This window comes from Microcebus murinus, chromosome 14 (genome assembly GCF_040939455.1).
Source record: "Microcebus murinus isolate Inina chromosome 14, M.murinus_Inina_mat1.0, whole genome shotgun sequence".
NCBI classification, from domain to species: Eukaryota; Metazoa; Chordata; class Mammalia; order Primates; family Cheirogaleidae; genus Microcebus; species Microcebus murinus.
In genome coordinates, this window is record NC_134117.1 from 20,685,846 (window position 1) to 20,713,450 (window position 27,605).

Below are 27,605 nucleotides of genomic sequence, written 5' to 3' on the forward strand. Positions count from 1 at the left end.
GCCGCGGGTAGGGTCGGCGGAGGGAGGGAGGAGGCAATATGGCGCCTGCCGCGCGGCTCAGGTCCGTGCACACGGAGGTGCCCGGAGGAAGTTGGGAACCTGGTGCCACGTCTGCTACAGGCTCACCGTTGGCAGGCGGCGGCAGTCTCTGGGCTGGTGTCCCCAGGTCTCTCCACCCGCTGGGGAGCCCACCAGCAGTCCCGAATGCAGGGGAGGGGAAACAGCAGATCCACCTACCCTTGCCGCTGGTCTCCGGGCTGCTCCGGTGGTCTCAGCCTCCAGTTCTCCTCCGCAGCCTCCTCCCGTGGAGTCTCCCGGGGTCTCAGGTACCCCTCCTTCCAGCCCTTGTCCGCTGTATGCTCGTCTTCTTGCTTCTTTCCTCTAGTTTCTGCTAGGATCGGTCCTCTCCGCAGAGACCCTCTGTCTGGCGGTGTTACTCGTCCGCCATCTTGCTCCGCCCCCCTGTTTTCACCATAGTTTTATCACAGTCTTATTTTTCTGCATCATTTTGAAATGACAACATTTGAGGGGCTGAGCTTGCCCTGGATCCAGGTGCTCATCCACAGGACACTGATGGTCATCCCATGTTCCTGTTGTTCAGCAAAGATGTTTATCTGCTTCACACTTTAGCTTCATTACCAATCAGGGGCTTCTGCAAGGATCAGGCCCTGTTGAATTAGTAAAGGGATCCAAGAGGACAACTCAGTGGAGTAAATGAAATTCAACAAATAGAAAAGGAAGATAAGTAAGAACTGAACTGGCAGAATGATGATCAGAAAGCATCTAATTAGACTAAAAAACATGTTGAATCAATATTAAATTGATGATTAGAGTATTAAAAATAAGGCAAGGAGACCCCATAAAAATAATAGGAATATAATTATCTCCAATAGCTTTTCAGAAATTTCTCAAAAGTGTAAGGGAAACAGCAAATTGAGCTAGGTTTTCTACTTTAAACAGATGAACAGAGTTTTATGTCATCTACATAACCTTACCTTAATACTATATTTCTACCCAAATTAGGTTATTTGCCCCATGCTTGGGGTTAAATATTGCATAGTCCAGAATTCTATGGGTCTTTCCAGTACATGAGTCAGCCTATGAAGCAGTTTACTTAATATCCATAAGCATGAAATAAATATTGGCAATTCATTACTTAAGTTGTAGCTACACTTGGTTCCAACTGTATATTATTTTAGCAGAACTATATTTATCATTTAATAAATATTCATAAAGTACTTATTCTGTGAAAGCCACAGGGTATGGTTTGTGAAAGGGGAGGGAAGTAAAACAAATGTATATGAATCTCACCAGAATGTGTGAATTGTACATATCTACTTCTTTTAAGTCCTTATACATAACAAATGCTCTCTCAAAAACCTGGGGGTGACTTTGCAAAGATAATGCAGGACAATTTTTTAAGAATAAAATTATTTGATTTACTAATAGTTTTTCTCCTATTTTATAGCCATTAGAATATAAAGTCAGGTCATGAATAAAAAATAATTATATCTGCATATTCTGGAATAAAAACATCAAAATCATGTAAAACTCCTTTATATAATTCACAGATACAATACTGTAATGCCATGATGAACAAAGTAAATATTTTCAGCACATTTGTTTATAATCAGTATGACAATTTTGGTTGCACTAATTATGACATTTCTTTTTTCAGATTTCGGAATTACTGATCCAGAAGCTCAACCAGAACTCAGTACACTTTGAACTGAAGCCAGGGGTTCAAGTCTTTGTCCATGCAGCCCACTTAACAGCAGGTCAGTTTCCATGTCCCTGGGTTCTGGTTAGTGGTTCTGGCAAAGGGAACCCCAATCTGTGTTTCCCTCATCATCACGAGGTTAGATCGTACCACTGCTAATCAGAAATCGGGCTTCAGATCTTGGAGGTTCCCTTGTCTGATGTTTCTGCTTTAATGGGGAACCAGTTAGACAACAGAATAAGGTGGCATTTTCTACTTAGTCTTTGGAGAAAAGTATCAGTGAACCACTTAGATACATCTCCTCATGTGTAGCATGTTTCATTTCTAGAGAAATCTTGAAAATAATGTCCACCTTACATATAATTTTTTTCTGGTCTTCTGCTAAGCCTTATTCTCAAAATGTTCATGTTACAAAGGATCTGCTTTTTTAAAGTATCAAGATAACGTAGTGCAGGAGGAATAGCAGGGACTTGGGAGGTGAACAGGACCACACCCTGAAACTGAACCTGGAGTTGGTCATGATCTCACAAATTATTTAATGTCATTGAGGCTCCATCTCCTTACCTGTCAAAAGTGTTTGGGGTGATAAATCCTTCTTCTAAGGCTATAGAGAGGTTCCAATAATGATGCAAGTAATCCTAAGCATTTAAAAATAGATTTTATTATGTTATATTAATAATAAATTAAATTAACAATATTTATTGAGTAACTATTTTTGCAGAGTGCTGGTGCTTCATGGATACAAACACCAGTGGGAAATTATGTTTGTCTTCAAAACTCTCATAATCTGGTTGTGGTATGGGGAAGTTTGGTGTAGCAGCGGTTGTGGTGCTGTGGGGTGGAGGAACAGGCAGTGAGGGGTATCCCAATGAGTAAAGTGTATAAATGCTTATAGAAAGAGGCAGCAGAGCATATTTAAGCACTTGGATTTTTTTTTTTCCAGCCAGATCGTTGATTTCAGTCTTGGCTCTATTACTTACTATGTAAACTTGAAAAAGAGTTTTCACTCCTATATGCCTTGGAGGTACATAGAAGGCACATACCTTGGAGGTAATAGCACCTGTATCAGTGGAATTATGTGATGATTAATTCAAGTAATGTGCTTAAAATAGTGTCTGGAACATAGTAAGGTATAATTTTTCTTTTTATTATTAACAACCAATGTGGTATAGGAAATTTAAAGCAGAGATGAATTGTATCCAATCAAAATGATACAAGAATGTGTCGTGGAGGAGGTAGTTTTTGGGGAGAACCTCAAAGGATAGATAAGACTGGACTCATTCTAAGCACCAAGGAAAAAAGTAGCAGTTACCAACTACATTCTCTGGCTTCCTAGAGATTCCTGGCGGTGCCCCTATGTCTAGAGGAAGGCCAAGCAGGCTGGCCACTAACCTCTCTTCCTCCTGGATTTTATCTTTTTTCTTTATTGGAGTTCATAGAAGATTTCATTTAAAAAATAAATCTCACTGCCTTAAAGAAATAAATATTTATAAGCTACTGTTCCTCCATGAGATATGGAGACAGCGTGAAACATACCAGGCTGGGCCATTTGTACTTACATTCATGAGCTCTGGGAGCCATGGAGACCTTTGAACAGAAGTGTGACTGATTCAGAGTGTCACTCGAGGAAGGAATGACTCTTAAGAGAAAGGAGAATCGAGTAGGGCTAATTTGCTATTCTGCATCTTTTCCTGCTCACCCATTGAACAGATATTTATTGGATGCCTGCCTACTCTGGGCCATGCAGTGTTCTCAGCACTCGAGACAGAGTCTCTGCCTTCATACACTTCCATCACTGGTCTAAGCCAGGCAGGAGGCAAATGAACAAATGCCACTCTCTGAAGAGTGTGCTGATAAAAATACTATGAAGAAAAGGCTACCAAATTTTCTCAGGGCATTTGGTGATCTTTACTGGCCTTTTCCTGCCCAGAAGGTGACCTTTGGTCTTTGGTGAATGGGGGTAACCCATGTCAGAATCACTCGTGGCTGGTTGTATGGAGACTGATCAAAGTCCAGAAACAGAAGCTGTAGTCATCCTAATAGCCAAACTACTGGCAAATGTTGTCAACTGAATAGAAGGTAACCATTTGAAATTGGTTTAAGCAGGCTCATTCATGTATTTAATCTGATCAGGTGACCTAGCCTTTTTGGGTGGCAGACTGAACCTCATCACCCACTAATTGCTCCCTTTGAGTTTAGAGGTTAAAAACAACTGAGCCCGATATTTCATACTGAACTCTGGGGGTGAAGGGATGTGGCCAACTAGTGTGTCCTTTGTGATACAAAAGTTGCTTTGCAGCACACTTGGCTTCTGAATGAACACTATCTTCAGGCTTGACTTATCCAAAAACAGTCCCTTTACTGTTCCCCAGAGGCCTCTGTTGGAGGGAGAGCACCCCAGGTCAAGCTAGGCAGGGAACTAGCCCCATGCCTCCCATTCTTCAGTTCTGGAGGCCTCTCACATTTCACCCCTTTTCTTCCTTCCATACTTATCCTCCATCAGTTATTATCTGTGTCTGCTTCTTATTTAAGTGATTATTGCATCACACTCCAGAGATGGTTCGGATTACTTTGGTGAATTTGAAATCGTATTTTAAATGTTACTCATGGATGCCTTCTTGTAATGACAGCTGGTTGAGAGTGGGAACTAAGTTGAAAAAAGGAATCAAAAAAGTAGATAATTAGCTGAGACTGGTTTGGCCACTGGCTTGGCCAGGAAAACTGATAGAGCAAGGACGAAAAAAGGAATCCATGGACTTAATGGTTTTATGTAGAGAAAGAAGTCAATTCCTGATAACTATGAAAGGTGAATCCCACTATTATAAGCTCCGGATGGCAAGAAATAATACAGTGTTGGGAAGAACTGAAAACTTTTTTTCAATTCATATTTCTAGTTCATTCTATAGCTAAGAGTTTGTGGAGCAGGACCCAGATTCCTGAGAAAGGGCTGGCAAAAGAGAGGTATGTTCCTGGGAACCCAGATAAGCACCCTAAGATTGAAGGAGAGCCCTTGGCAACATAGGTATGCATAATGCAAGATCACCAAGAGGACAGAAACAAAAAATGCAGTTCTAAGTAAGAGCTCCATCTTAGGCTGAGCCAGTTTGGAGAGTGTAAGCAAATCCTTTGACTTCTAACCATTGTAGCTGTTGAGGATTCTTCCCTATTAGATTTCACACGAAGGTCTTTGGGCTGTGTAATCCCAAACATAATCACAGGCATTACTGAGCTTTCTATCATGGCTGGCTCGGCAACTAGAGTAGATATAGGTCTATGTGTGGATAATTGGATCCAGTTGAAAGAGTAAAGGAAGATAATATCAAGGGCTGACAGAATAACTGAGTCTTGGAAACTTTTGCTATATTGAGTTTGGCTATGCTTGTCATAGTAGTTTTAGGACTGGAAGAATCCAGAGGTGAAGTCACCTTGGGCCAGACTTTCACCTACAAGAGACAAGGGTATGTCAAGACTGGCACTTTTCAACAATCATGATGTAGAAGTAAGATATGCGAGAGGTGAGTTTCCTATTGGAGATTGCTCCTAAGTTAGTTAGCTCTAGCAAAAAAAAAAAAACTACTTGAACAGGGTGGTCGACTCTACATAAATCAAAGACAGTGGAGGGAATTCTCCTCTCACACATGGGAAACTTGGCACTTTAGGTGATGATCAGTGGATTGAGATGCTTGCCACACTTTCATTTATTAGGTTGAAATTAACACATTTATATTTGGATGGCTAGGAAGAGAAGGAAAAAGGAGAAACAGTGGGGAAGAATATTTGAGAGTATTTGATTCACAACTTCCACCCCAACTGTTTTTTCCTTCCTCTTATCCCCCCTGCAGGCAGGGGAAAATAAAAATTCAGAAGGGAAAAAAAAAGAACCACTGTCTGCAACATTTCATGTCTCATAAGCAGGATTGCTAATACCTTCCCAGGGACTGTTACAGCACGCTGCTGCATTCCATTAATTGCTCGGCAGATGTTCAGCAGCCTTCTTTTAAAAATGTTTGAGACAGAGTATGTTGCTGGGGAGAGAGGCAATGCATAATTTGGTTTGTCTCCGAGGAAAAAGAACTGTCTCTTTTCTGGAATTTACTAGCCTCATTTCGGTTTTCAAATTCAGTTCCCTGTTTGCTCTTATGGGAACACAAGGAAAGCATTTGCAGATACCTGAATGTCATCAGAGACTGAATTTTGTTTGTTTTCTCTTACATGTCCTGTTTGGGAATTCATTAACTTTGGTATCTAAGCTGAGCTAAACTTTGAACGCTGTCCTTGTTTAGGTCCTAGCCCTTCCTGTGCCTCTTGGTATTTGTGCAAATCTTCTTGAGGGCCTAACCAATCCTGACAGCTATGTTTCTGAAATTCTCTTTGCAGAAAGGAAAGATTTGAAATTGTGTGAGAATAAGGAGAGAATGGGAAGCATGTTTCAAGAAGGTTGAGGGAGGGCCATGACCTGAGTGGCGTCCTTTGATTTTTAGTACCTGATGGCAGCTGGCATCTGTGTTTAGCAGACAAAGGCTATGATATTGTGAAACAACCCAAAGAGACTAGAAATCAGTCAGGCTGAGTATTAGACTGGGGGCACTGATGATGTCTTGACCAAAGTGTACCTTAGCTCATGCCATTCCTGATTGGAATATTCCACTGCACTTTTTCACCTCTCTATATCCCTGAAGTCTATTTGTATTTTGAGGCTCAGTTCAATGCCAACATTTGCAGGACATCTTTCTAGAGACATTTGTCTGGATAATGCCTTCCCGTTGTCTCAAATCACATGGATTGTTTAATTTGTGTATGTCTGATGATGCTGATCATAAACATCATCATCATCATTATCACTTCTATTTAATTTCTTGTGGCTATGATTGATTGTATTTTTATATTTTCTCCATCTTTGTACTTACCAAAGAACTTGTACATATCAGGTGCTCAATAAATATTGCTTTTATAAGTTATTAGATGCATAATTAATTTATAACCTGCATAGATATATTCAAAATCCTATTCCTCCAGTTAAGCTTCAGATCCAATTTATCCAATTGTGAACCCGTCTCCATGACATGGTATTCAGTATCAAATAACTGATGAGTGGAGCCTTGCATACATTTATCTGATAAGCATCTAGGTAATCTCTGTTTTTTTTTTTCCATATGGCAAATGTTCTTTTAATATGTATTATAATTGTTTATATGCACATTGTGGAGACTAGGGAGGCTGACAGAAAATTGGGCCCATGCTCCCTGGAGTTCTGTGTCCCAGAACAAGAGATCAAAGAGAAAATGGAAGAGAAACTAGCGAGAGGATTTTACTAAGAGATTGAATCAAGTATAACTTATTGGCCTTTATTTTCCTGCTCGGCTCACTGGAAGGAGTGTTTTCAATATCAGAACAGCTTCACTTTATGGCATAGCTCAGGGTCACACACCTTGCATTACACCATTCTCACCTTTGAAAACCCTCCAGACCTTATCCACATCTTTTGTGACATTTCTCTTGCCCTCCCTCTCTTCCTATGCATTTACCTTGACCTTTCGTATCATATATTTTAAGAACTATGGTGTCATTTTAGAGAGAGTTTTTCTAGCAAGACTCTAGGAGGCTCTGAATCTAATGCAAACCGTTTGATCTCTATTGTACTTGTAGAAGAACAAACCTGAGCCGTTAAGAAAATATCCCTAAAATGCCAACAGTTTTCTCATTGCTCCTAGTAACTTGGAATTTACTCAAGGGTAGAGTCCATTTCAGATCTATCATCTTATTCTTTAGATGATGCTATGCCTTGCTTTGCAATTATTCCTTTAAACCTATGGTTTATCAGGGGATATGAGATAAATTAGGAGCCTCACTCCACACTGGCTAAACCTGAGGCACAAATACTAGTTGCATGAATCTTTACTAATCCTACTTGAAGAGAATGAAAAATATTCCATGCAGAAGGTTCTATAAAGCTGAGCCTTAAGGTTGAATAGGAGTTCACCTAAAGGAGAGAAAATAAACATTGCAGGTTGAGGGGCTATGCTGAACAAAGGCACAACAAGGTGACATTGTGTGGTTTATATGTAAAATGATGGGTCCTCTGACATGCTTTGGGGCATCTAGGTATGTAATCTAGATATGTACCCTGAAATATTCATAATTGGTGCATTTTCCAAAGTTAAAATTATCAGCAGAGAGAGAGGGATAAAGCTAAGGAGAAGAAAATATACTGGCATGTTATATATAGACTTTGTTGTCCCTTGCCCATATGTGCTAGTAAGGAAGTTTTTATTAATGCAGGCTTCAGAAGATAAGGTATAATAGACTTGTGAAAAGGAAAAAGAGACCAATGAAAGGATTTTTTAAAAAAAATAATAGCTTTGGGCAAAAAAGCCCAAACAAAAGCCCACCTGGACATTTATGCCTGTTTTTTTATTTGGGGGGCTTTTATTGAACTCCAGTGTATTTCTAACTCCAATCCTGTATCATCTTCTCTTTAAAATGGATTCTTAGAATCCATTGACATGCTTCACTATTAACATTAAAATTCAGGCTGGGCGTGGTGGCTCACACCTAGTAATCTTTTCTCCTGTTAACAAAGTATTTACAAATAGAAGTTTTCAACCCAAGTAGCAAGAGATGATAATTTATTTGATGGAGATGGAGACCTAGGAGGAGGAGCCTCTTTTTTGGTTGTCAAAGAAGATAAATTTGGTGGTTCCTGTTGCATTGGATGTCATAAAACATATAAGTGAAAAACTCCATCAAGAAGCTGGAAATGAGGGAGCTGAGGTGAGAAAACAAGGACCAGACCATACATGAAACTATGGGCTTTTATTTACCACCTCGTAGAAGATTCTCAGGTGAGGAGAATCTGCTGACAGGTGATAAATTAAGGCCTTAAAAGCTGGTGCAAATCTTTCAAGCTTCATCAAAGTCTGTATCTTTGAGGACTCATGGTCATGAGAAAATTCAGTCCTTTTTATTTGGTGGGGCCAGGGGGCTTGGGGCATGGGCAGTGACTATGAAACTTGTTTCTTCTAAGGCAGAACAGGTAAGGTTCTATGTGAGAATAGAAGGGAAGGAGAGAGCAACCAAGGGGCAACACTGGCATTTTATTTGAGAACGAAAAAGACTAACTAGATTAATCCATATGAAATTGAAAAAAAAAAAAACAAAAAAACCCTTTAAGGGCTTTTGCATTTCATAAGAGTTATTATATTTACTGGGCAAATGAACTGCAATCAGGTGGTTAGACTTCTGCACAGATGGACTAGAAGTGCAGGAATTGACTGGTTCCCTGAAACCATTTGAGATCAATGAAGCTCTGTCCTATGGCTAGAGAAACCCTTTCCAACCTAGGGTTGGAGATCTCTGCTATAAAGCCGTTTTTCTCAAACCTGACTCTACATTGCAATTAACCTAGGAAGCCTCATAAAACAGAGATTTTCCAGGCCTCACCTGCACCCAGTGAGGAATCCCAGAGGGACTCTAGAGGCCAGGAATCTTCATTTTTAGGAAATTCCCCAAATGGTGCTCATGTAGTTTCAGCAACCACGGTAGGGAGCCTTCCTCAGACAGAAATCCATCTGCATGACAAGGAAAGGTGAATGACTATCTCCAGTAATAAATCTGATTTACAGCTCAGGGCATCCACTAGAACAGAGGCATGAATTACATAAGAAGGGCTTATGATATTAAGCATAGGAGGAAATTAGTAATAAACATTAAGATCTAATTTCTTGGCATATTTAGAGCCAACCTAATTGGCAGAATGGGTAGATAACAATGGGAATAAGGGGGGAAAAATGAAACATGCCTCTGAATCTAGTATATACTATATCTATAATCTAGATGAATGACAAAGGCCAGCCAGGAGCTGTGGCCATGAAGCAGTTGAAAAGTGATTAAAGTGTGAATTAGAATCTTAGTGGCAAATGTAACTGAATAGCCATGAGTCTTATGAGAGTCAAACAAGTGATATTAATATTATTTAGGTGCTATTCATGTGCTGGTGTGAGCAGAAAGTGATACAGACACATCACACTATATTTCTGCACATATTTCACTGTTTATCTGGAGTTTTGGACACATGTGATTTAAAAACAAAGGGTGAAAGGCTAAAATTTATCAAAGAAAGATGCTCAATTCTCAGGTTAAATTTTAAAAATGAAAAAAAAAACAAATGCACAGGAACATTGCTACCAATCTCTCCCGTCTATCAGTTGCCTTGTTTAAGCTGCCCCGTTTAGGGATGTTGCCCTTTGTCAAGGGTATGTGTAGGTTTTTTAATAAAGCTGTTATCCTGTGTGATCTTGGCCTTCATGGTTGATGCTGACTGGTTTAATTTATTTCGCAGGTGTAATAAAAAGATATTATCACAGAGATATTAGAGAATGAATATTTGTAGGCTTCAGTTGCTACTGCCAGATATGTTATGAGTAAATTTGGGAGGGGATAAGAAACTCAGAATTTCAGCCTAGGTCATGATACCTCAAATCTTCCCTCCAGTTTCACAGGGCAGAGGCTTTTCACTTGAAGGCAGAATTATCATTAGTCAGGGAGGTTTAGAAACTAAACAATATAATCTAAGCCACATTATAGATGCAGATGCAAAATAGTTGTGGAACTCTGAACTGTAGAGTGAAATAAATTGTTGCAATAACATTTTCCATCTGGGGATAAAATTAGTACTAGTGAAATTCTTCCACAGCTGATAAATTTATCTGTCTCTTTGGTTTCTGATCGCCCTGTAATCTACACAGTAATCATTTGCAAGTCTTTTGTGTGAGTAAAGTCATGGTGGTGGCATGCTTCCTCCCTTCTATTTTTCCCCCAAATAAATAATTTTTTTCTCTTCAAGTAATTCAGTTACTCATAAATACATGGACACTATGGCTTTTGACAGTTATTAAATCATTATGGTGTTATATAAAGCAATAACAGGTTCCAAGACATCTAAACACAGCCCTTTCCCCAATGTGACTAAATGAATATGATACTTTCTTATATCCACCAGAGGCCAGCATTTGAAGGTGCTTTTTAGCTTCTAACAGAGTTAGTTTCTTCACCATTTTTTTCCGAGAATACCTGGAACCATAAAAAGGGCTGAAATGACCACAGAGTAACTAGACTGAGTTGGCCAGGCTGGAGGATGTACCTGGATACTCTTGGTCAGAGAACGGTCAGGAGGGAGCAGTCAGATGAACAGAAACAGGGTGCAAACATGCCTCCAGTTAGAAATAAGTGAGAGGATACACACATGCAGTTCCCAGAGAGGAAGGCAAAGCAGATAATCAAGAGAAGTTGTTGGGGGGAGGGAGTAGAATACACGTAAAATAAACAGAAGATACCAGCATCTATGAGACCTGTCTTTTAGACACCAAGTTTCTTATACCTAGAATGACCAGAGCTGTCCTGGGTTATGTCAGCATAAGCTTTAAGAGCACCCTTCTTTCATTGTTAAAGCATCTTATTTCAGAAGAGACCACTAATGGTCATCTTACTTTGACCTGCCACCCTGACTGTGGGGATGGAAGTCCACAGCAAGAATTGGGCAATGTAGAGCCCAAAGACGAGAATTGCTAATTGGATATTTAACCAGAGGAAAGAGAGAGTTTTGAAGAGGGCAAGTAAGCTACTGCTATGTAAGAAACCACTCAGAAAGCCAGTGGCACAACAGTAAGCGCTTGTTATTGCTTATTTGTCTAGTCTTGTCTGTGTTCACTTGTCTGTCTTCAATCAACTGTGTGTTGCGGGCTAGGGAGCTCTGCTGACCGTGGCTGGTCTGTCCCATATGTTGGGGGGGGGGGTGGCTAGCTATAAGCTGCTCTAGAATGGCCTTGGTTATGATGATTAAGTTGTCCTCCACGTGGTCTCTTATCCTCAGGAGACTGTTCTGGGCTTGCTCACACGTGGCAGTGGCAGGATTCCATGAGAGAAAGCAGAGGTGTGTGAGGCTTTGAAACTCGCAATTAGCACACCATTGCTTCCATTGCATCCATTCCCAAATGCAGGTTATAATGGTAGCCCAGATTCAAGGGGTGAAAAAACAGATTTCACCTCTTGGTAGGAGATGCTTCAAACTCATTTCACAAGGCCTGGACACAGAGCAGGGTAGAATTGAGATGGCAATGTAATCCAGCTACATGAGCTGACCGCTCACTTCAGGGGGACTTGAAATGCCTTTAGATGGTTTAGAAAACTCTCTCCTGGAGCTATAACCAGACCTTCTATTAACAATGAATGCGGCACTTTGTTTGTTTGTTTTGATTTGTTTTAGTGATCCAGAGAATATAAAGGTCAGGCATGCCCTAATGACAAGGGCTAAATGTTCTGTGAGTGAAAGTAGGTGGGGCTTACCATGCAGTATTCTCAAGCTGTCATGTGTAATTACCTGTGTCCCTTGCTACATATGTGGATTTTTGGACCCACTCTTAAAGACTAATATATTTGTTTGCAAAAGAAGCCTAGGAAATTACTTTCTCACAAGTGTTCCTGGTAATTCTGATTCAGGTAGTCCGTAAACTACCCTTTGAGAAATATTTTACTTAATAGCCAGGATTCCTCATTGACTTTCAACCCTAGAAAGTCAAGTCATCCTTCTCTTCTTGTCTATTTATCATGATGATGTTTGATCTTGGATGTCTAACAATGGTTGTCATTATTTGGCTAAGTGACCTCAACTGCCTGTCACTTAAACTCATCCTCTATTTAAATCCAGAAACAATGCTTCACTAGTCATTAGAAGATACACTGAGGGACATTAAAATGTTAAATGATTTATTTGAGCAAGCGATTCATTAATCAGGCAGCACCAGACCACAAGCCATCTGGGGCTCTCCAAGGGGCATGAGGGAAAGGCTTTTATGGGGTGAACGTAGAAGCAAAGCAAGGAAAGTAGTTGGTTTGCTAACCTGGAGCAGTAGGCTTGTTTGGGTCATTCCAGTGAAAAGACCCTACTTAGATGTTGGTTGGCAGTTTCTGATTGGGTAAGCCTAACTTTGTTTTCCTAGGATATGACTATTTACATTTATTTGAGCTTTGGTTTGCTTACATAAAAACCCAGGGCTCTAGAGCTGCCTCAGTCTAATGGCCTCCCAATCAGTTACTTTGACAGAGCCACCCCTAGAAACTACCCACTAGTCCGGGCTGCAGTCTCATGGCTTTATCCCAGTAAGTTACAGCCATTCATAGGACTCTCATGATTGGGTTTGGATGTGAACTGGAGGGAAAGCCCATCAGCCGAGTGAGGATGCTTCACCCATTCTGCACTCTCAATAAGTTTCTCTGTGCTATTCACATCTCACCTTAATTTCTTTTTTTTTTTTTTTTCAAGACAGAGTCACAATGTGTCGCCCAGGCTAGAGTGCCATGGCATCAGCCTAGCTCACAGCAACCTCAAACTCCTGGACTCAAGCAATCCTTCTGTCTCAGCCTTCTGAGTAGCTGGGACTGCAGGCTCATGCCACGGCACCTGGCTAATTTTTTTCTATTTTTAGTTGTTCGGTTAATTTCTGTCTATTTATGGTAGAGACAGGGTCTCCCTCTTGCTCAGGCTGATCTCGAACTCCTGAGCTCAAGCAGTCCTCCCACCTCGGCCTCCCAAAGGGCTAGGATTACAGGCATGAGCCACCACACCCAGCCAAATTTCTGAAAGAATATTTCAGATCACATGAATTCTGTGATATTCAAGGCATGTAACTAAAGCCTAACTTGGGTCCACTTTGGGGTCAGGAGAAGAAAAAAGAAAATCAAGGGATGATGAACTTGCTTTCGCACATCCTGACCACAACTAGCTTTTAGATTAGAAGTGTAGTTAAAGTTCACAGTTCAAGTTCTCCAGGAAAGTCTTTTTGATAGCATGAAAGTGAACACAAGGCAGCAATAAGGGTGTTGTTCTGCATGGTTTCACTGTATGATGCTACCATTGTTTAATTTTGAAACTTGAAAAAAAGTTTTATTTTGGCACTTGGAAATAAACCAAGCAAAAGGACAAAGCTGCAGCAAGGGGGAAAGCGGTGCTCAGGGTGAGGCATTTCCTGGGGAGTGTGGTGTGGGACTCAGGTAGTGAGTCGGTGGTCAAATGAGTTTGTGAAACACTGTGATAAAGTTAAATGAGTTCTTTCCTGCAAGGGCTGCTATGAAACTTTCATACACTGGTGTGCATCATGAATCTTCAGATGGGGAATGCCATATGTAGCATTTTCCTAAATTATTTCACCACGGAACTCTCTCCTCATTTTTGGGACTTTTTTTTTCCTATGGAATAAACCTTCAGAAATATAATAGCAGTAATATGACAATGCTAAAAATATTGGGTGTGTACTATGTGCCAGACACTGTGACAGAGCTTTATACATTCCATCTCATTTTAGTCTCACAATTCCCAAAACCAAACCCTGCAGTTTCATCTCCATTTTGATAATGGTGATAATGGAGATGAGGAAACTGAGACTTAGTTTAAGTCACTTAGCCCATAAGTGGCAGAGCCAAGATCTGACTCCAAAAAGGGATCATCAGTTACTTATCCCCAAATGTGGATTTTGAGTTACTGTCACACAACCATGACCATTTATTTAGCACTTACTGCATGTCAATCAGTTTCCACAAGAATATTACTGTAAGCTTTACTATAACTATAATCAACCCAGGTCCTCATGAATAAAATATAGTAATTCAATGCATTTCCTAGTTTCTCAAATGATTTTTTTATTTTTTTATGTTTAGTTCAAAATATTAAGTGGTACATGGATTGCTTTTGGCATTCTTGAGGCACAGCTGTAAATGTATCCATCACCCAAATAGTGTCCATTGTACCTATTAGGTAGGTTTTTGCCCCTCCTCTTTTACCCCCTCCACCCTGCTTGATTTCCACTGAGTTTTACTTCCCTCTGTGTACATGTGTGCTCATTGGTTAGTTCCAATTAATACTGAGTACATGTGGTGTTTTTTTTTTTTTTCCATTCTTGAGGTACCATTCTTAGGTTTATGGTCTCCAGTTCCATCCCAATTGTTGTGAAAGGCATTCATTCAGACTTTTTTATGGCTGAGTAGTACTCCATTGCGTATATATACCACCTTTTGTAAATCCGCTCATGAATTGATGGGCACTTGGGTTGATTCTGCATCTTTGGAATTGTGAATTGTTCTGCAATAAACATTCAAGTGCAGGTGTCTTTTTGATAAAATGACTTCTTTTCCTTTGGGTAAATACCTTGTAGTGGGATTGCTGGATTGATTGCCGGTCTACTGTTAGTTCTTTGAGGAATTTTAGAAACGATGTGTGCCAGCACCCAGGCTTAGAAATGATGAGTCACTTGGAGGATGGCTTCTATCCATCCTTTACTTTGTGAATAATGGCATGAATAATGGCAAGAAACGGCTCAGCACTTTTCCCCACACATCGACCTTGTTTAAGCTGCAATTGGAGAGGGATTAATTTATGCTAATTCCACATAACAAGCTAAAGCCCATTTATCACAAGTTTCCATTCCTCAGCAAAACACACGCAAATGTACCTAAGTGTTGGGCAAGCGCAGACACGCAGCTGCTGTTGTGTGGAGCAGTAATAGGCCCGTCTATATTCAGGCACAGATCAGCAAGCAGAAGCCACCCGTGAAACACAGAGGGCAGTGGCACTCAGTCTCTCCCCACTGCCTCTGGGAAGTGACTAAGTGATGCCGAGTAGGGGAGGGGAGTGGATGAGGCACACCTCAGAAGTCAGGATGCTGAAGCCCATTTTCCCAAAATAATATGCTAATGTGCTAATTACTTAACAGTGTTGATGCTGCTTGTTTATGATGATTGGAGTGTGAATGACTTAGAATGGAAGATTGAGCCTTGTGATGGGGAGAGATAAGAGCAAGGAAAAAGAAGGGAGAAAAGTCCAGTGTGTGTGTGTGTGTGTGTGTGTGTGTGTGTACGCATATGTGCATTTGCTTTCTGTGTTACTGAGAGGCTGGCTGAAGGAATTTGCTCTCTTAGCTTTCCATTTATTTTAAATGCCCAACCTTTTAAGTAAGCTCAGTACTCTTCTTAGTTGCTCCGTACCACCACTGATACTCTGGTTATGCTGAAAGACCACTCAGTTAGGAGTGACAAGTTTCGCTTTATTTCTGCCTCTAACCATCTGTGGCCCCTCTCTGGGCCTCCATTTGTTCCCTGTCAAATGAGTTGTTTGCATTAGAAGATTTCCTTTAAGATATGGAGAGGGGGAGAGAGAGAGAGAGAGAGAGAGAGAGAGAGAGAGAGATCTTTTAGCATTATGATAGCTGAGATTTGCTTCAAAATAGTCCAGTGCTTGGAAGTTGAGGATTGAATGGGGGTAGAGATAAAATAAGATTGGCTTATAGTTGATAGCTGTTGAAACTGGGTGGAGGGTACATGAGGCTTCATTCTTTGTTCTCTCTCTCTCTCTCTTTCTCTCCCCCTCCTTTATATATACACACATGTATATATACATATACACACAAATAAATACACACTCATACATCTATCTGTACATATGCCTGTCTTCCAAGTTTAAGAGTATATGATTTATGATTCTAACTGCTCCTTTTAAAATGTAATATTTTTACTTGTGCCACTTGTTAATTTTCTTCTCGTGCTTTAGTCTTAGCTTTAATCCTCATCCTCAAAAATATCTTTTTAAGTTTCCAATATCTCCCTCTGAAATACCCAAGGAGAACTTCACCGTTCTTATCTGTTGAATCGGAATCATAGTCCCGCTTTCCATTTGTGAAAATTAATTGTGATAATGTGTGTGGCAATTGGAAGGGGTTTTCCTCCCCTGAGGATATCCTGCCAATCGCAGTGCGAGTTCTGAAGTATCTCTGGACTTCCTTGCTGTTGGCACTGAGAGCTTTATTTTCTAATTCCAACTTAAAGGAAACTTGCCTTGGATATTCTACTGCAGTGAGACCATGCTCATCTTCTCATGCACAAACTCAAACACTTCCACTTCTCAGCTAAAATGCACCTTGACTTACAGGGGAGAGAAAATAATGGGGGTGGAGTCCTTACATTCAGTGCCTACCTAAAGCCAATTCTCCTAAAATGACTATATTCTAAGAAAGATAACTTGGCTTTCATTTTTCCCCCAAATCTGTGTGGTTATGCAGAATGTGCTTTCAGTGTGGTTGCTGACTGGCTGGGATATAATCCTACACAAACCAGACAAGGCAGATGCAGCAGAGAGTCTTGCCTAAGGTCATCAGTATTGTAGTCACCCTCTTCTTGAACTTTTTGCCTGGGTGAACAAGAACATGCCCTCTCAGCTCTCAACAGAGAAAAGCTATGGAAAGTGGTGCTGAAAGGTCACCTGCATTTCTGGGTATCAGGCTTTGCTTAAACTGATGGAAGGTAAAGGTCAGCATCCAGGCTTCCATGGGGTTTGTGTGGCTTGTCTTTTATGCTTGAACTATGCTATATTTGCAAAATGTCAGTTTTTAAGAAGGAAGAGATTAATTGCAAACAAAGCCATTATGTACAGACAACAGGTTTGACCATGAGTTGGAGGTGGAGAGAGATGTTTTCCACAATGGCCCTTTAAGGGGAAACCCAGGGAGGGAGATGCTTTTATAGATGCAGAGGATTCTGTTTTGTCTGAGAGAACTCACGGCATTTGAGAGGCTGGAGCTCTGTCGTGTGGGCTGTCAGGGCTTTGGGAAGCTGTGGAGACAACCAGATTGCACATCCCACCCCCAGTATGAGAGTGGTTGCCGTTGTAAAATATGCACATAGCCATCAGTTTGCTGTGTGCAAAAGTACAAGCATGCTCCATCACTTTGCCGTTCTCTCTTTCACATAGGACAACTTTCAAATTCTTTTTCTTACATGACAACTGCTGGAGTAGGAGTGAGAGGAGTTAGTTAATTCACAAAAATATTCTGTTGGTGGTATTATCGGTAATCTGTTTTGTTTAGTGGGCAAAGCTTACATTCAGAGTATAGGAAAATATCGTAATAATAATCACTATAAATGTTGGGTTAACAATAATAATATTAGCAGAAGTAGAAATAAAAGCTAATACTTACAAAGGACTAAATATGTACCCTGCACTTTTCTGAGTAATTTACCTACACTAGTTCATTTAATCTTCCTAACAACCATGTGAGGTGTGCACTGTTTTTTAATCTTACCATATAAGGCACATTAAGGTGAGGCAACTTGCCCAAGACAACACAGCAGCAAGTGGTAGGACCGGGGCTTGAATCCAAGCAGTCTGGCTCCAGGGTCTGTGCTTTTTATGACTCTACTTCAGTCCTGGAACAGGCCAGCGGGGCCATTCTAGGGGTGTGACAGGTGCATTCCTTGTAAGTCACCTGACATGCATCTTGCGTGTACGCCCACGTGGTTTTCCGGGACTTACCGTGCCTGTGTGTGAACCTCTTGATCATCTCAGAGAGTCGCACCCTCCCAAGTGTCTGTTCATGACTGTGCCTTGTTTTCTCCCCCAGCGCCACTGGTGGACCTCACTCCAGCCCACAGTGGATCCGCCATGCTGATGCTGCTCTCAGTGGTGTTTGTGGGGCTGGCGGTGTTCGTCATCTACAAGTTTAAAAGGTGCGTGTCCCTCCATCCGTGTCTCCCCTACCTCTTCCCTCTCCCCGACAGGTTCAGAAGCACGTGTCACAGTGATGTGCATAGCAGTGACGGTTTCTGTTAATGTTTTAGGAAGATCCCGGGGATTAATGTTTATGCCCAGATGCAGAATGAGAAAGAACAAGAGATGATCAGTCCAGTCAGTCACTCTGAAAGCAGGCCCAATATCCCTCAGACTGAACTAAGGAGGCCTGGCCAGCTTATAGATGAGAAGGTGGAATCACAGCTCATAGGTAAATGATTCCTTAGCCATCAGCTGTTCAGCCTGAGTAGGCAACGGCTGACTCTCTCCTAACCCCTTTCTGGCTTGACATAACCACTTTCTTCTGCTCTAACACCCCTAAGAGAAATAGCTAAGATGCCTTTTTCCCTGCTTCTTTCCATCAGGATGAAAAAAAAATTTTTTTCTTGTGCCTATCTAGTTTTCTTCTCTCATTAGTTTATTCCTCTTTTTGCAAAAACTCTCCCTAAAACACTGGGCTTGAAATGATTATGGGCAAAGAGCAAAGCATTGACTCTAACAATACACAAGAAGGAAAGGCCTCAGAGGCTGGGGCTGGTGGACTCGAAGGCCAGACAAGGTTTGAGAGACAGGGTGTGTACTGATGAAAACCAAACATGGCGGCCTCCAGCAAATGCAGCTCTGAGGAGGGCAAACTGCTCCAGAGCACTAGTATGGAGCAGCATCATGGGGGTGGCCAGCCTGACAACCCAGGAAATTAATCTAGAAGTGTTCCCTCAGAAAATATGGGACCTGAGAACTTGAGGACAAGAGGCATAAAGTTTAAAGAACGTCCAGGGTGTGGGTATCCAGAGAGAGAACAATGGAGGGTTAGACTGTTACAGAGCTGATTGGCAGTTTTCTTCCTTGTTTTTGACTGTCCCTTACCAGAAGTCTTAAAATGGACTTGATCCTATTTCAATAGAGCTCTCTCTGCCTGTGTAGTAAGCATGGGACTGCAACAGCTAGGTGTAGAGAGTCTGAAGTTCACTTGCTAAGACCTACTACCTACCGTAGAAGAAATTTTCTAGGTAGTTAGACAAACCCAGGCAGCCACCATCGGTGATCCATTTCTCTCCTTGGTTCCTTCTGTCTGTTGGCATCAGGAGTCAAAGCTGTAAATGTTTCCATCTAAACCCTGCATTGCTGACTAAGAGGGATAAATTATTATATAACCATCCGTGCTTCACTCTAATGTAATAATGCCAAACCACCTAGAAGGCCTTTACATAAAATGTTTAATGTTACTTGGGAAAAAATGAGTGTGTAAATGGAAACATAACCCTCTCTTTAAATGGATATGGGAAAAGCCTGTGGCTATATTAAGTGGAAATTTAAATGCAATGACTGGCTCCTATTGTAGATAATGACAACAACTGCAGCCATATCTGGTGTCCAATTTTCACAGTGCACTTTCTTTTATTCAGGGAGACAGGGTGATAAATGCATAATTGCTTTGGGTTAAAAAGTAAAAAGGTCTCCAAGTCCAGAGAAGCATTCACCCTGTCTATTCACTTCTAAAGGATCTAAGTGCATTTTTTGGGGGGCGGGGCGGGGAGGTCATTTGGTTTTTGGTCCCATTTCCACAGGGTATGAAGCACAGCCTCTGTTTGCTTCATTAAGGTAGCAATTCCTCCTTTACCAGGAACATATCAGGGCACATTGCAAAGTCTCTTGACACCTTTCCATTTCCAGTGTCATTAAATGAGTAAGTGTTACACGTTTTCTCTTAGGAGAGTAGCTTTACCCTCCCCTCCCTCCCCTTCTACTCAACCTGGTGACTCATCTCTCCGATTGCAAAGAGCAAGACACGCCAGTCCACCTTCAACGCCAAAGGGATCTGCTGCCGCACAATTTGCAATTTAAGGAAAACCCCCAAAGGCTACAGGCGACCTGCTGATCAGGAAAGAAATTCGCTCTTGTCAAGTGCATCATCCTTCATGACCACTAACTTTATTTTTTTTTTTTCTTTCTTTCCTTTGTTGTTCTGTTTCCTATTTTGCCAGGAAGTATTTCCATAGTTGCTGAGAATCAAAGCACAAAAGAAATCCCTACCTATGTAAATGTTTGAATGGAGGACGCCAGTAAAAACAAAAACAAAAACAAAACAACAAAAAATAAAAAAAAAAATCAAAATACAAACAAACAAACAAACACTCACTGCATCGGGACTTTTTAATTCTTCAGACACAGACAACAAGGGTTTTTAGCTTTAAGCCTGTGCATGTGGACAATACTTTGAGAACATGTCTGGAGGGGCAGTGTACACAGGTGCTCTATTTTAATGGAAAACACTCCCCTCCCCCTTTCTTCTTCTCTCTCTTTTTTCTGATCGGTCGTGTTTGTAGAAAATTCATAACATATACAGGCCAAGGAAATCTGCATGTATTTTTGGAAATATTCTTGGCTCTAGATCTAACAGCTATTTTAGCACTCCAGGCTGATGGGTGGATTAGCCACCCCAGCTCCTTTCATAAGACACAAAGACATGCACAGGAGTTTGAAACCCTGAGCTGTTTCTCTGTTCCACTTTCCTTATGGTCATTTTTCCTTCTGAGTTAGCTTTGGTAGCTCTGTTGGTCAGGAGTGGCCACAGGGCTGCTTTCTCCATTCTCTGTGGCCACAGGGACAAAGACATGAATTGAAGACCAGAGTAAGCAGGTAGAAAAGGGAAGGAAAGGAAGCAGGGAGGTAAAGCATGTCAGGAACGGGCCTGTTTGTCCTGCTCATCTCTTCCCACCATGACTGACTGCTTCCCCTTACAGCTCTTCCTACTCCTGCCTCAATTTATGTAGAAAATGGAACCCCATTAGTTACCCATTGTCTTAGCCTTCCAGTTTGTTTGCCATCCATTTGTGGCCATGATCTACTGATGTCTTTGAATCCCTTCTTTCCAACCCCCAAGTTATCCTTCAGCTCCTCCTACTTTTTCTTCCCAAATATGTTGCTAGATTCTGGACGTTAACCCTGATGTTTCCTAAATACTGGCCTAGTCTCTGCCAACCCTGCCTCCCACCACTCACAAATTTCTGATCCCTTTGTTAGTTTTGTACACTCCCAAGCATGCCAGCTTCTGTGCTCACTGACCCAGCTACGTCCTACACAGCAGGGTTCAGTTTCATGTATCCTTTGTCTCTTCCTCTAGAACCCACCTTTTCCAAATATCCCTTCCTTTTCCCACCTGGAAACATATAATGTGTGTGAAAGAGTTGATATATGCAAAGCAATTCAAACCTGGCCATGTACTTTGGAAAAGAAAGCATACAGATGAATAATGGTGTTCTCACAGCTTGACAAAAAACAAAACAAACAAACAAAAAAAAACTCATGTGATCTGATTCCAGAAGGTTCTTATGAGAAATGTTTTGAATGTGTGACTATGTTGCAGGGCAATTTCTTCCTGTGATGGTTGCTGTTACACAATATTTCCTCTCTCATAGCAGAATAAACATATTTGTGAAATAAAACTGATTTTAACCGGAAGGAGAAGCAGGTTAATGGAATTAATGTTAAAGACTGTCAAAAAGTCTTAGAGAACATATGGAGGTCTTGTCTTACATTAGGATGAGAGTTTGATTATTTGAAGTGATCCTAATGATTTCACATGTGTGCTCTCTGATCTCTGAGTATCATAGTTTCATTAAAGGAAAAATAAGTCAGTATAAAAAGGGAAAAGTTTGCTGATTAGCAAAGTGGATTGGCTCAAAGCACGAAGACATCCCAGTTTTCCCAGGGCTATCATGTCCAAAGGCCCAGAGAAAGAAGGAAACAGAAGCCTGTTCAGTTATGGACTGGGTAAAGCCCGCTCTGAATTAGAGGAGAAAGCAGTTCTGAGAAACCACTCAGAGAGCTCAACCTCCTTCTTGGCTGTGTCCATAAGCCAATAACAGGGTATAACAGGGGCCCTGGTGGTAACAGGGGTGTCCTAAGGATCCCGATGACTCCTCCCTTACATAGCTCAGGCAAAGAAGGAGGAGCAGAGCTGCTGTCAGAAGTTAGTCAAGCAGAAATTGTTCTGGTTGAGGATGCGCCACATGAATCTGGGAAATGGATTATGCCTGTGGCAGCCACCTATTTGTAGAACTCAATTGATCCCCACCCTGCCAGGCTTCCTATCTCACGGGACACATCCTCATTGATCCTCTTCAGTTGGAGCCTCCTAGATATAATCTGGAAGACAAAGTCTGATAACCAAAAGAGGCTCACTCAAACCAGCACAGGGAGTCCTCGGAGTTGCATTTCACTTCATTTTAATTAGAAAATTATGGGAAAAAAAAAAGAAATAACACTCTTAATCTAGCACAGTGCCTTGCCTAGAGTAGTAATATGAAAATTATTTGTTGAAGAAATACATGAAGGAAAAGATACAGGGAAGCATGGGCTGAAAATCCTAATTAAAAATAGAGGTGGACAGGAGATGCCTGGCATTTTGGAAAGTGACCAAAGATGGCCAGCTATAGATTCAGCATCTTCAGTGTCCTTATGTGCCTCTCCTCAAAGCTCCCTCCCACCTATAGAAGATAAATGAGGCAAGAAGGTACTGTCCAGAGGGTACCTCGTTGTTCTTGTGACCTTGGCCAGTGGTTCTCAAAGCGTGGTACCCAGACCAGCAGTATCAGCATCACCTCGGGGCTTGTCAGAAATGCAGATTCTGGACCCATACCCCATACCTACTGATTAGAAACTTAGAGGATGCACAGTGTGTTCTCCATTGCTAGGGGATAGTGGGCCCAGCAAACCATTTTAACAAGCCCTCCAGGTGACTATGATGCATGCTAAAGTTTGAGAACCACTGTACCCTGCCATTCCAGCTAAATCCCAAAGGGAAGGCAGTAATGAGAACCTACAAATGGGAGGGACCCAAGTGCCTAGCTACTCGCTAATAGCAGGTGCAAACACAAGAAGGAGTCTGGTGGGCTTAAGGTCAGAGGAGTGTGTGGGGAGGGATGTATGTGGAAGGTAAGATTCAGGGCAAGCCAAAAATCTAATATTGCAACATTTTCCAAAATCCCAGAAGGCAAACTGTGCGTGCTCTACCCTGAACTACCCAACCGACATTTTCTCTCTTGCCTTATTTTTAATTGGATTCACTGTCCAAAATGCAGAGATTGGTTTGCTTTGCTTTTCTTCAGAAGTTCCAAACAGCAACTTTGAGAGCAATGGGGTGCTTGGCAGCTGTTCTGTGTTTTCCAGGATTCCAACTGAGCATTGAAATCCCTCATTTGCCAACTTATTTTTATAGGAAGCCAATTTAAAAAAAAATGAAAGTTTTCTTATAGTATTGGAACTACTTCTAATTTTAAAATGACTTTTTTGATGTATTTTTTGTTAAATACTATGTAGTGTAATGTATAATTGCTATTGTTTATTGCTTTTACAATCATATTTATTAAACAGATAATGTCTCTAAAGTCTTTGCCTCAAGCTGTTTCTTTATCCCAAACCCTTGGTGTTCAGTCTAGATACAGAAGTGATGCAGCCACAGGATTTGGTTGAGGCAATTGCATGAGAATGTAGTAAACACCACAGGCTCGAGGTTTTTGTTTTTTTAACTAAGTAGAATACAGTCTACTGAATACAGTCTACCTGAATACTACCAGCATTTCAATTAACTGTATAATGTCTGTTAATTTATTTTATTTAAAAATCACTCCTGGCTATAATTCCAGCACTTTGGGAGGATCACTGGAGGCAAGAAATTTGAGATTTGCCTAGGCAACATAGCAAAACACTATCTCTACCAAAAAAAAAAAAAAATTAAAAATTAGCTAGCATAGAGGCACGCACCTGTAGTCCCAGCTACTCAGGAGGCTGAGGCAAGAGGATCACTTGAGCCTAGGAGTTTGGAGTTGCAGTGAGCAATGAATGCACCACTGCACTCCAGCTGGGGTGACAAAGACCCTGTCTCTAAAAGAAAAAAAGAAAAAAGAAATCACTCTAAACTGTTTATTTTGGAATGAATAACATATGCATTATTTCATTATTACTAGTCCCAAATTAGATACTTTTAATGGGGAACACACTCATTCAGATATTTTCATAACCTTGTGGTTACCAAAGGACCAAACCTGCACATATTGAACTGAAACTTGGGGAGTGGTAGAGGCTTGGATGATAGAGTGAAAACAGCTTTGGCCCTGGGGTCAGGAGAGGGTATTTCTCCCTCTGGCTGTGCCAGCTGTGGGGCCTTGTGCAAATCACTCTAACACACAAAAGCGTTAGTGTCCTTGCAGATGTACTTTGGAGGAAGAAGATCCCTTTCAGCTCTGGTATTCTGAGTGGGTGAGTCATTCCCAAAGTCCCAAATACTTGTTTAAAGTTAGCTGAAAATAAAGAGAGGCAGGCTAGATCCAAATCCTTTCAGCCATGTGGCTTGCCTGGATAAATGGCATCTCTCCTTGGGTATTGTTTGGTGCTTGATTAGTGTAGGCACAAAACCCTCCTTATCCTTCCTAAAGACCTGCCAGACTCAGAACGGTGTGGACTCAATAGCACAGTCTCAGCATGCGTGTGAATTTCAGTTGTTTTTAGGTTGTTCTGCATCTTTCCTTTCTCCCAGGCTAAATCCTTCAATCCTCCATCTCTTTCGAGGCCAGAACCCATGCAGCTCTCCCCCATCGGGAGCAGTTTATCTCCCCTGACAGTCCGGGTTCAGTCAGGCGAACGGAAGCATCCTAAGATATTTAAACAGAGGGGATTTAATATAAGAAATTTATTGCGTGAGTGATGGAAGAGCAACATGCCAAGTAGGAGCAGGTGAGGCAACCCTAAGATCAGCCTCACGGGAAGCCTCTGACTTCCCTGGGCTGGAGGGACTGAGGTTTCACTAGTGCTTTGGGTCCAGGACCACCAAGATGCAGCTGCAGTCACAGAGCACCGGTCTGGCAGGAACTAGAGCCATGGAGGAGACCACTGTTGCCGTCGATGCTGCCCAAGCAGAGGAGACCTGGAGAGGTGGCTTGCCTTTTCCTGGCTTTGGTCCTCTCATCTCCTGCCCATGCCTCCCACTGCCCAAACCCAGCCACAAGCTAGTGGGCAGTGGAATGTGGGAAATGTCACTTACTGAAATACAGAGTAGAGCAGGGTAGGGGTGGAGAATGGGTTTGGAAGAACACAGGCAGGGGACTGGCCCAGCACCCCTCTCAGGGTCAGCAGCCCACATTGAATCCCGCCTATCCCCCCCAACCCAAAGGCACTTACTAAATGGCAGGTGCCTCTTTCTCTGTGACTTCCCCCCCACACACATATTTCCCTTTAAACAACACATCTTTAGAAGTTGACATTATGTTTATCTGTGGCACTTTATGTCTTTCTCATGGACTTCTGGGGAGAATCTTTATTTTATCTTTTCATTTCATTCCTTCAGCCATTAGGGGGCACTAGATAAATGTTTGCTGGAACTCAATCCTTGATTTTCAGCTTAGTATTGTGAGCAAGTCCATTTTATTTAGCAATGATCTCTGAGGTGGCTTCATCGGTCTGACTTGCCCAACCCAACGAGCACCTCTAATTACATGTTCAATTGTTGTTTGTCAAGAATCAACACATCCCTGCCCTTCTCTGTTACCACTCAAGCTGCTATATCCCAGAAGCTAGTCTTAGACCTTAATTTAAGAGAAATAATTACAGTTTAGGGGGAAAAAAACTGACTAGAAAGTAGCAAAAAAACCAAAAGGCCTAAGTTTGGTTTCTGAATCATTATATACTTTGTTTATCTATTTCCCAAGGAGTTAATAGTATTTTGAAAATGCATGTTAGGCTGCTGTTTGCATAGTAGGGGAATCCTAAAATAATAATTCCACATGGACGTATGCACGGAACTGGTTGTTATAAAGTTTTCATGTTAAACACATGAAAAGGGATCTGTGGTTTACAGAATACAGATATTTATTGATCCATATGTGGTAAACACTGTTTTATATGGTGGGAATACAATTGTAAGCAAGGCAGTTAAAATGTCTGCCTTTAGGAAGTATATATTCTAATAGGAACAAGGAACAAATAATTTAATGTGACATAAACAATGCTATCATACATATAATACATTTCAATATACTGATATGTAAAATTCAATTAAACCAGCATATGTGGCAGAGTGACAGGGTGTGGGTCTGGGAGAGGGGGGAGGTGGTCCCCAGGGGGGAAAAAATATGTCTAGGTGCTGAGGAAAAACTTCTCTAAGATCTGAAGGCTGCAAAGGAACCAGCCATTTAGAGACACATGTATTGTCCCAATGTCAAAGTCAACCTTAGAACAACTTTACCCAGAAAACAAACAATTTTGAAGCTACAATTAGAAATGCTTCTTCATTTAAGGGAAAATAGTTCTTACATAGCACATGCACAGGGTTTGCCCCAGAGATCATACATACAGTCGGTTATGCTATTACGTGACATGGGTTTTGAAAAATTACCACACTATGCAAAATGACATAATAAACCCCATAAAACTCAGGGGAAAATATGGCTTGGGGCACAACCCACAAAAACTGTGAAGTCTCAGTGTAATGTGTCTCTGGACACATTAAAAAATATGCAAATTTAATAAAAATGGAAGCATAGTTTTACACACATTAAATGGTTAGGAAACACACAAATAAAACACGTATCTTGAAAATAACTTAGAGACTGCTTATGAGAGTGGGCGTTGCAATGCTTACAGCATGTGAGTTCTTGTGAAATGGCAGAAGAGTTATCTGAAATCAGAGATTTGTAACACTGAATGTAGATGGTGTGGCTCGTAACACACAGGAGCGTAGAGGTAGCTGGGAGATGTTTGATGTGTGTGTGTGTGTGTGTGTGTTCGGTGTGTTTTTACACAGCTGGTTTCAGGTGAGTGTGATTTTTCTGCATTCATATAGTGTTTTTCATCGACAGAATCTTGCATAAGCAAATACAACATTGAATTATCCTCGAATTCTTTCCTAATATATTGATCAACTTAAAAATAAATTTACATTTTCAAAAGAAGTTTGATAGCAGAACTGGCTGTAATTCGGGTGGTAGTTTAAAAGTAATTTGGATATACTGGTAGAAGGAAGAAGTCTTACTCAACAGCAGAGAGAAAACATGAGAAAATAGAGCCAGTCCTCATTGTAGTCGTTATCTCAGCCTGAGGCCTTTGGCCCAGGGACTAGGAGCCCTACCCAGTTCTGTAGACCTTAGAGCACCTTCCAGTTTGCACCTATCCCAGCAAATAACATTTAGAAACAGGACTTTGGCCCAAAGAATGTTAAATTGTCAGAACTTCTTGTTAAAGGCGAAAATGGTATGAAAAAGACATTTATAAGGTATTTGATGA

At 41.2% G+C, this 27,605-nt stretch overlaps 1 protein-coding gene across 4 annotated transcripts in view; it reads left to right on the forward strand.

Annotated features, from left to right (window-relative positions):
- Window positions 1–26,317, forward strand: part of SORCS1 (sortilin related VPS10 domain containing receptor 1) — a 500,078-nt gene extending 473,761 nt beyond the window's left edge. Inside the window, exons 24-27 of one of the 4 annotated variants that reach the window (XM_076009802.1) lie at window positions 1,679–1,778; window positions 18,160–18,265; window positions 18,377–18,537; window positions 23,438–26,317. In XM_076009802.1, coding sequence (XP_075865917.1) covers window positions 1,679–1,778; window positions 18,160–18,265; window positions 18,377–18,537; window positions 23,438–23,517 — 447 coding nt within the window. In that variant the 3' untranslated portion in view covers window positions 23,518–26,317. Of the gene's footprint in view, window positions 1–1,678; window positions 1,779–18,159; window positions 18,266–18,376; window positions 20,397–23,437 lie in introns of those variants that run through there. The other 3 variants (XM_012770834.2, XM_076009801.1, XM_012770841.2) reach the window with 3 other exon arrangements.
- The last annotated feature ends 1,288 nt before the right edge of the window (window positions 26,318–27,605 follow it).